Source organism: Triticum dicoccoides, chromosome 7A, assembly GCF_002162155.2.
Source record: "Triticum dicoccoides isolate Atlit2015 ecotype Zavitan chromosome 7A, WEW_v2.0, whole genome shotgun sequence".
In the NCBI taxonomy this organism is placed as follows: domain Eukaryota; kingdom Viridiplantae; phylum Streptophyta; class Magnoliopsida; order Poales; family Poaceae; genus Triticum; species Triticum dicoccoides.
In genome coordinates, this window is record NC_041392.1 from 613,175,832 (window position 1) to 613,185,880 (window position 10,049).

A 10,049-nucleotide genomic window follows, 5' to 3' on the forward strand; every position below is an offset into this window, starting at 1 on the left:
GTATGTGCCGGCCTGTTTTCCGGTTTATTTTGCAACCGGTTTTTTGAAGGTTCTAGAACCTTCCAGAACCGGTTTTTTTTATGTTTTCTATATTGGTTTTTCGTTTTTCTTTTCTTTTAAAATTTTTCTTTCTTTTCTTATTATTCCTTTCATTTTTTTCTTTCTTTTTCCATTTTCCTTTTCTCATTTTTTTCTTTTCCTTTTTATTTTCTATTTTCATCTTCTTCACTTTTTGACTATTTTTGGCAATTTTTATTTTTAAATTCATCAACACCTTTTTTTCATCGAATTCAAAAAATGTTTATGAAATGCCAAATTTGTTTATCGATGTTCAAAATATGTTCATCAAATTCTAAAAAATGCACATTCCTTCGAAATCACAAACAATTTTTTAATTCAAGAATTATTTTGGAATTCTGTGAACATTTTTTAATTCCTTCAGCATTTATCATTTCACGAACATTTTTTTCAAATCATCAACAATTTTTGAATTAACGAACATTTCACAAGTTGTAACTATATTGAAATCCCAAATTAGTCTTACAATGGAAAACAATTTTAAAAAGCAAAAAAAGATGCTTCCGCTTTCCCTACCCACACATGGGACAACCCATGAGTCAGCGCGGGGGAGCGGGGGTTACGCGCTCCGTCGTTCGCTGGCGCGTACACCGCTAAATGGGAGGTCTCGATGTAGCATCTCATTGAATCCCGGATGTATGGTCCCACCATCTCTCCAAGCCGAAAGCTGCTCATATGGTCCATCATCCTCGCGTCACAAATACTTTTGGAAAGACAATTATGATTAGTTTTCAAATAAGTACTCTCGATAATCTACAAATAGGAAATGTTTTATTATATTTTGATTACTTTTGGATAGACAATAATTATTATTAATCTCATCCTTCGTATCTAGATAAACTAAGACAATCTATAAATAGAAGATTTTTTATTCTGTTTTGATTAAGTTTGGATAGACAATTATTATTAGTAGTATCAGCCTTCTTATCTAGATAAATATAAGGCAATCTATAAATAGAAGCTTTTTATTCTGTTTTGACTATATTTAGATAGACAATTATTATTAGTAGTATCATCCTTCGTATCTAAATAAATAGAAGACAATCTAGAAATAGAAGATTTTTCATTCTGTAGACAATTATTACTATTAGTATCAGGATAAATACATTTTAAATGACATGTGATAAATGTGGTAAACGATCGATCCACACATGAGGAATATATCTAGACATGTTTTAATGTTAGATACGTAGATAACTTCGTATTTAATAAATCTAAGCCAATTTTTTGGGACGAAGGTAACATATAAAGAGTGGTCTCGCCCTCATGGGCAGAGCAGCACGGAGAGCAAAGTTGGCTTCCCTACGCAACGATAACAAGGGAAGCTACCTCGCAAGCTTGTGTGCGCTTTGCAAGCAGCATTCTCCACAATGTTGGCTTGCTGTTGCTTTGTTGTGTCCCAGCTGCTCATCGTAATAACACTCATATACCTTGTCATTACCAAGGGCAAGGTCCACAATGGCACGTGCTCATCGGCGACGGTGCTGCTTCCACTTCCGCCGGGGCCATGGCCATGGCCAGTGGTGGGTAGCCTGCCCGAGATGGTGCGCAACAAGCCCGCATTCCGTTGGATCCATCGCATGATGAAGGATATGGGCACCGACATCGCCTGCTTCCGCCTCGGCGGCGTCCACGTCGTTCCGATCACATGTCCCAAGATCGCAAGGGAGGTGCTCAAGAAGCAGGACAAAAACTTCTCATCCCGGCCACTCACCTTCGCCTCCGGTGCAATCAGCAGCGGGTACAAGGACGCCGTGCTCTCGCCGTTCGGCGACCAGTGGATGAAGATGCGCAAGGTGCTCACCTCTGAGATCATCTGCCCCTCCCGTCACAAGTGGCTCCACGACAAGCGCGCCGACGAAGCTGACAACTTGACGCGCTACATCTACAACCTCACCGTCGGGGGGATGTCATCTTCAACGTCGGGACTAGCCAACGTCAATGTCAGGCACGTCGCGCGGCATTACTGCGGCAACGTCATTCGTCGGCTTGTCTTCGGCCAACGGTACTTCGGGGAGCCTCAGCCGGATGGCGGGCCGGGGCCGATGGAGGTGGAGCACATGGATGCTTCCTTCGCCCTCCTAGGGTTCACCTTTGCGTTCTGCGTCAGCGACTACCTCCCGTGTCTACTTGGCCTAGATCTCGACGGCCACGAGAAAATTATTAAGGAGGCCAATAAAAAAGTGGATAGACTACACGACGTGCTCATCGAAGAGCGTTGGAGGCAGTGGAACAGCGGCGAGAGGCAGGACGGAGTCCAGGACTTCCTTGACGTTCTCATCACGCTCGCCGACGGTGACGGCAAGCCGTTGCTCAGCGTCGATGAGGTCAAAGCACAGTCCAAGGTAAGCATAATATTAATTAATGAGAAATTTTAAGATGGTTCAAGGGCCTAGATTGAATTTAATGACCAACTGCCTCATAGTCCTACAAGGTACTAATACGTCATCCATGAGAAAAGGTAGCTCACACTATTAAATACAAGATTTTATTCCGTATTTCGCGGGTGTTAGAAAATGGAAACAATAGAATAAAAAATTATGAATTAATAGTTTAAACATAGCATTATTGTAATTTTCTACCATTTTGATGTGAGTTCAACTTAAACTGTATTTAAAATTCCAATTATTCAATGTAATCTCTCTTTATGCAAAGGTATAAATTGTAATAACTTACATTTATCTCCATGGAATGCATGCAGGGCATAATATTAGCGGCCATAGATAACCCGTCAAACGCAGTGGAGTGGGCGCTGGCGGAGATGGTGAACAACCCAGAATTGCTGGCCAAGGCGGTGGAGGAGATGGACCGGGTGGTCGGTCGCGAGCGACTGGTGCAAGAGTCAGACATCATGCAGCTCAACTATCTCAAGGCGTGCATACGTGAGGCATTTCGCCTCCACCCAATCGCTCCCTTCAACCTTCCGCACGTCGCGATTGCTGACACCATTGTTGCAGGCTACCACATACCCAAGGGTAGCAACGTCATCCTCAGCCGGCTGGCCCTGGGCCGGAACCCAACCGTCTGGGATGAACCGCTCCACTTCAAGCCAGAGCGCCATATGGGAGACAACATCAATGTGGTGCTTACTGAGAGCGAATTGCGGTTCATCTCCTTCAGCACCGGACGGCGGGGATGCATCGCGGCATCACTAGGAACAACCATGAGTGTCATGCTCTTTGGCAGGCTCCTACATGGCTTCACCTGGACCAAACCGGCTGGGGTGTCGGCCATCAATCTCAGCGAGTCCAAGCACGACCTCTTCATAGAGCAGCCGCTAGTGCTACATGCTGAGCCACGTCTTCCGGTGCACCTCTACCCTCTCATGCATTGTTGAGCAAATAGCGAGCTATGAATCACCCATATGGCGAGTGTGCTAGCTATTTTTTGATGAATCTATACTTACTAATAAAGGAAGGAAATATTCTTTTTTTTCTTCCCGCTTTGTTTCCTTCCACTTTGAATGATTTTCACGTATGCTGGCTATTTTGGTTTTGTTCGTTTCACGTACGAGAGAGCCGGTTTCTTTCATGCGCCGCTGGATCATCCTAGGCTTGTCCAAAGCATTGGAACAGTACGTGCTAGCCAAAAAACCACCCATCTAGTATTATTTTTGGACAAATAGAGATTAAATGTATACAGGACGATGCTTTTTTTTATCATCAACGAAGGATGAAAGTAGGTCGGCGCATATAGGGCAACTCCGTTTGAGTTGTTTCTTCCGGCCCAAGTCCCAGGGAGGGCAGCATAGCAGCCTATAATAGTCTTTCTATTTTGGTTTATCAATTAAATAGTACCACATAGTTTTCTTACTTTTAATTCTACAAGTTTATATACGCAAACAAATTGCCATGAGAATCAATAAGTAGCCTAACAAATATTAAAAAGACTCAGAGAGTGAGGTATGCAATGAGGACGCATATTTCGAGGGTGATCAGATCTGAGATTATGGGCCAATGAAAGCAATACAGACACGCTTATAGATCTGTGATTATGGGCCAATGGAACTAGTGAAAACCCAACTGAATAACTGAGATTGTAGGTCAATGAAAGAAATGAAGACCCGATTAAAGACTCAAGACTATTATTGGCCAATGGAAGAAATAAAGACGTGATTAAACTTGCAAGCTCATGCCGATGTGCATGGTGCATAATTAAAGGACTTGTGGGCTAAATCATTATAATTTACACCAAAGACGAAAAGCAGATGGTTGGGGTAGACCGATGAGGCATTTAAGGATGAGGAGGAAATCGCAATTTCCACACTTGACGCATACGACCAGCTCGTCGCCACACTCACGAAACATGAAATCATGTGTGACCAGGGAGCTACCTCTCTTGCTATGGATTTTTTATTTTTTGCAATTAATTTTGATGATAAAGATTAATATTTCTCCCCCGTTGCAACACATGGGCATATGTGCTAGTAAATCAAAAAGAAAAAAGAAAACTGAAATAAAAATAAAAAAATAAAAACCTCAAGGAAAAACCCAACAAAAACCCAAGAAATACTGGAATGGAATCAAACCTTGGAAGAAAAAAAAAATCAGAAAATCAGTACAACAAAAGTCGAACCAAACACAACGAAAGCAACAGAATGAAAAGGGAGCAACTAGTTGGCGAGGGCTCCTTCGGGAGCCTCGCAACGATCAGCGCCACTTGGCGCACTCTCAGCCACCCCACCACGTGCCGCGCTCTGGGCGCTCCCTTCATAATTTAATTTTTTTCACACGCGTTTCCGGCATTTTAAATGGTTTTTCCTGGGTTTTTTCGATGTTTTGGTTTTTCCTGGGTTTTTTCGATGTTTTGGTTTTCCATAGCTTTCAAGCCACACCGAACCGAAGTCCATACGTACGTGCCCAGTTCTGCATGTGCTTGGACACATCTTTTAACAGTGCCCACACGAGCCCACTGTTCCCTGCGTCGTGCATGCATGTCCCATGCATGATGTAGCAGCGGGATCCTATACAGCACGTAGGTCGCCCGCTAGCAACATAGCACGCCACCCCCCCTCCCTGTCGGGCTCCCTGTTCAGTGTATGTGCCGGCCCGTTTTCCGGTTTTATTTTGCCACCGGTTTTTGGAAGGTTCTATAACCTTGCAGAACCGGTTTTTTGGTTTTTTTATGTTTTCTATATTGGTTTTTCGTTTTTCTTTTCTTTTAAATTTTTTCTTTCTTTTCTTATTGTTTCTTTCATTTTTTTATTTCTTTTTCCTTTTTCCTTTTCTCACTTTTTTCTTTTCCTTTTTATTTTTCTATTTTCATCTTCTTCACTTTTTGACTATTTTTGGCAATTTTTATTTTTGAAATCGTCAACACCTTTTTTTCATCGAATTCGAAAAATGTTCAACCATGTAAAAAAATGTTCAACAATCCAGAAAATGTTCATCGAATTCAATTTTTTTATCGGATTTAAAAAATGTTCATAAAAATTCAAAATTTGTTCATCGAACTAAAAAAATGTTCATCAGATTATTTTTTTGTTCATTGTTTTTAAAAAATGTTCATCACATTCAAAATTTGTTCACTGAATTATAAATTTGTTCATGAAATTCAAATTGTGTTCATAATTTTTTCAAAAAAAATTCTTTAATAGAAAAAAATTTCATCACATTAAAAAATGTTTATAAAATGCCAAATTTGTTTATCGATGTTCAAAATATGTTCATCAAATTCAAAAAAATGTACATTCCTTTGAAATCACAAACAGTTTTTTAATTCAAGAATTGTTTTGGAATTTTGTGAACATTTTTTAATTCCGTCAGCATTTATCATTTCACGAACATTTTTTTCAAATCATCAACAATTTTCAAATTCACGAACATTTCACAAGTTTTAACTATATTGAAATCCCAAATTAGTCTTACAATGGAAAACAATTTAAAAAAAGCAAAAAAAAAAAGATGCTTCCGCTTTCCCTACACACACATGGGCCAGTCCATGAGGCAGCGCGGGGGAGCGGGGGTTACGCGCTCCGTCATTCGCTGGCGCGTACACCGCTAAATGGGAGGTCTCTATGTAGCATCTCATTGAATCCCGGATGCATGGTCCCACCATCTCTATAAACCGAAAGTTGCCCATATGGTCCATCATCCTCGCGTCTCAAATACTTTTGGAAAGACAATTATGGTTAGTTTTCAGATAAGTACTCTCAATAATCTACAAATAGGAGATGTTTTATTGTATTTTTATTACTTTTGAATAGACAATAATTATTATTAATATCATCCTTCGTATCTAGATAAACTAAGACAATCTATAAATAGAAGATTTTTTATTCAGTTTTCATTAAGTCTGGATAGAAAATTATTAATATTAGTATCAGCCTTCTTATCTAGATAAATATAAGGCAATCTATAAATAGAAGCTTTTTATCCTGTTTTGAATATGTTTAGATAGACAATTATTATTATTAGTATCAACCTTCGTATCTAAATAAATAGAAGACAATCTAGAAATAGAAGATTTTTCATTCTATAGACAATTATTATTATTAGTATCAGGATAAATACATTTGAAATGTCATGTGATAAATGTGGTAAACGATCGATCCACACATGAGGAATATATCTAGACATGTTTTAATGTTAGATACGTAGATACCTTCGTATTTAATAAATCTAAGCCATTTTTTTGGGACGGAGATAACATATAAAGAGGGGTCTCGCTCTCATGGGCAGAGTAGCATGGAGAGCAAAGTTGGCTTCCCTACGCAACGATAACAAGGGAAGCTACCTCGCAAGCTTGTGTGCGCTTTGCAAGCAGCAGTCTCCACAATGCTGGCTTGTTGTTGCTTTGTTGTGTCCCAGCTGCTCATCGTAATAACACTCATATACCTTGTCATTACCAAGACCAAGGTCCACAGTGGCACGTGCTCATCGGCGACGGTGCCGCTTCCACTTCCACCGGGGCCATGGCCATGGCCAGTGGTGGGTAGCCTTCCCGAGATGGTGCTCAACAAGCCCGCGTTCCGTTGGATCCATCGCGAGATGAAGGATATGGGCACCGACATCGCTTGCTTCCGCCTCGGCGGCGTCCACGTCGTTCCGATCACATGTCCCAAGATCGCAAGGGAGGTTCTTAAGAAGCAGGACAAAAACTTCTCATCCCGGCCACTCACCTTCGCCTCCGGTGCAATCAGCAGCGGGTACAAGGACGCCGTGCTCTCGCCGTTCGGCGACCAGTGGATGAAGATGCGCAAGGTGCTCACCTCTGAGATCATCTGCCCCTCCCGTCACAAGTGGCTCCACGACAAGCGCGCCGATGAAGCTGACAACTTGACGCGCTACATCTACAACCTCACCGCCGGGGGGCTGTCATCTTCAATGTCGGGACTAGCCAACGTCAATGTCAGGCACGTCGCGCGGCATTACTGCGGCAACGTCATTCGCCGGCTTGTCTTCGGCCAACGGTACTTCGGGGAGCCTCAGCCGAACGGTGGGCCGGGGCCGATGGAGGTGGAGCACATGGATGCTTCCTTCGCCCTCCTAGGGTTCACCTACGCGTTCTGTGTCAGCGACTACCTCCCGTGTCTACTTGGCCTAGATCTCGACGGCTACGAGAAAATTATTAAGGAGGCCAACACAAAAGTGGATAGGCTGCACGACGTGCTCATCGAAGAGCGTTGGAGGCAGTGGAACAGCGGCGAGAGGCAGGACGGAGTCCAGGACTTCCTTGACGTTCTCATCACGCTCGCCGACGGTGACGACAAGCCGTTGCTCAGCGTCGATGAGGTCAAAGCACAGTCCAAGGTAAGCATAATATTAATTAATGAGAAATTTTAAGATGGTTCAAGGGCCTAGATTGAATTTAGTGACCAACTGCCTCATAGTCCTACAAGGTACTAATACGTCATCCATGAGAGAAGGTAATAGCTCACACTATTAAATACAAGATTTTATTCCGTATTTCGCGGGTGTTAGAAAATGGAAACAATAGAATAAAAAATTATGAATTAATAGTTTAAACATAGCATTATTGTAATTTTCTACCATTTTGATGTGAGTTCAACTTAAACTGTATTTAAAATTCCAATTATTCAATGTAATCTCTCTTTATGCAAAGGTATAAATTGTAATAACTTACATTTATCTCCATGGAATGCATGCAGGGCATAATATTAGCGGCCATAGATAACCCGTCAAACGCAGTCGAGTGGGCGCTGGCGGAGATGGTGAACAACCCAGAATTGCTGGCCAAGGCGGTGGAGGAGATGGACCGGGTGGTCGGTCGCGAGCGACTGGTGCAAGAGTCAGACATCATGCAGCTCAACTATCTCAAGGCGTGCATACGTGAGGCATTTCGCCTCCACCCAATCGCTCCCTTCAACCTGCCGCACGTCGCGATTGCCGACACCATTGTTGCAGGATACCACGTGCCCAAGGGTAGCAACGTCATCCTCAGCCGGCTGGCCCTGGGCCGGAACCCAACCGTCTGGGATGAACCGCTCCACTTCAAGCCAGAGCGTCATATGGGAGACAACATCAATGTGGTGCTTACTGAGAGCAAATTGCGGTTCATCTCCTTCAGCACCGGACGGCGGGGATGCATCGCGGCATCACTAGGAACAACCATGAGTGTCATGCTCTTTGGCAGGCTCCTACATGGCTTCACCTGGACCAACCCGGCTGGGGTGTCGGCCATCAATCTCAGTGAGTCCAAGCACGACCTCTTCATAGAGCAGCCGCTAGTGCTACATGCTGAGCCACGTCTTCCGGTGTACCTCTACCCTCTCATGCATTGTTGAGCAAATAGCGAGCTATGAATCACCCATATGGCGAGTGTGCTAGCTATTTTTTGATGAATCTATACTTACTAATAAAGGAAGGAAATATTCTTTTTTTCTTCCCGCTTTGTTTCGTTCCACTTTGAATGATTTTCACGTATGCTAGTTAATTTGGTTTTGTCCGTTTCACGTACGAGGGAGGCGGTTTCTTTCATGCGCCGCTGGATCGTCCTAGGCTTGTCGAAAGCATTGGAACAGTATGTGCTAGCCAAAAAACCACCCATCTGGTATTATTTTTGGACAAATAGAGATTAAATGTATACAAGATGATGCTCTTTTTATCACCAACGAAGGATGAAAGTAGGTCGGCGCATTTAGGGAAACTCCGTTTGAGTTGTTTCTTCCGGCCCAAGTCCCAGGTAGGGCAGCATAGCAGCCCATAATAGTCTTTCTATTTTGGTTTATCAATTAAATAGTACCACATAGTTTTCTTACTTTTAATTCTACAAGTTTATATACGCTGACAAATTGCCATGGGAATCAATAAGTAGCCTAACAAACATTAAAAAGACTCAGAGAGTGAGGTACGCAATGAGGACGCATATTTCGAGGGTGATCAAATCTGAGATTATGGTCCAATGAAAGCAATACAGACACGCTTAAAGATCTGTGATTATGGGCCAATGGAACTAGTGAAAACCCAACTAAATAACTGAGATTGTAGGCCAATGAAAGAAACGAAGACCCGATTAAAGACTCGAGACTATTATGGGCCAACGGAAGAAATAAATATGTGATTAAACTTGCAAGCTCATGCCGATGTGCATGGTGCATAACTAAAGGACTTGTGGGCTAAATCATTATAATTTACACCAAAGGCGAGAAGCAGATGGGTGGGGTAGACCGAGGAGGCATTTAAGGATGAGGAGGAACTCGCAATTTCCACATTTAACGCATACGACCAGCTCGTCGCCACACTCACGAAACATGAAATCATGGGTGATGACACGTCGAGGTGTCCACCAAAGCCCGTGCCACCAGGGAGCTACCTCTCTTGCTAGGGATTTTTTATTTCTTGCAATTAATTTTGATGATAAAGACTAATATTTCTCCCCCGTTGCAACACATGGGCATATGTGCTAGTAAATCAAAAGGAAAAAAGAAAACTTAAATAAAATAAAATAATAAAAACCTCAAGGAAAAAACCCAAGAAATACGGGAATGGAATCAAACCTTGGAAGAAAAA

General features: G+C 42.5%; 2 protein-coding genes across 2 annotated transcripts; both read left to right on the forward strand.

Moving 5' to 3' along the window:
• The first annotated feature begins 1,448 nt into the window (after positions 1-1,448).
• On the forward strand, positions 1,449-3,511 carry LOC119334570 (tyrosine N-monooxygenase-like). Its single transcript, XM_037607110.1, has 2 exons — positions 1,449-2,423; positions 2,780-3,511. The coding sequence occupies exons 1-2, from the start codon at positions 1,449-1,451 to the stop codon at positions 3,413-3,415; spliced, it is 1,611 nt and encodes a 536-aa protein (XP_037463007.1). The 3' UTR covers positions 3,416-3,511.
• A 3,343-nt stretch (positions 3,512-6,854) lies between these two features.
• Positions 6,855-8,920, forward strand: LOC119328753 (tyrosine N-monooxygenase-like). Its single transcript, XM_037601731.1, has 2 exons — positions 6,855-7,829; positions 8,189-8,920. Exons 1-2 carry the CDS (start codon positions 6,855-6,857, stop codon positions 8,822-8,824), a joined length of 1,611 nt encoding a protein of 536 aa, XP_037457628.1. The 3' UTR covers positions 8,825-8,920.
• Positions 8,921-10,049: the final 1,129 nt, after the last annotated feature.

Excerpts from the sequence above, each read along its gene's own strand:
- LOC119334570 (XM_037607110.1), top strand. The coding sequence starts at position 1,449 with ATGTTGGCTTGCTGTTGCTTTGTTGTGTCCCAGCTGCTCATCGTAATA. Across the intron at positions 2,424-2,779 it reads AGGTCAAAGCACAGTCCAAG|GGCATAATATTAGCGGCCAT; the intron begins GTAAGCATAATA and ends GAATGCATGCAG.
- LOC119328753 (XM_037601731.1), top strand. The coding sequence starts at position 6,855 with ATGCTGGCTTGTTGTTGCTTTGTTGTGTCCCAGCTGCTCATCGTAATA. Across the intron at positions 7,830-8,188 it reads AGGTCAAAGCACAGTCCAAG|GGCATAATATTAGCGGCCAT; the intron begins GTAAGCATAATA and ends GAATGCATGCAG.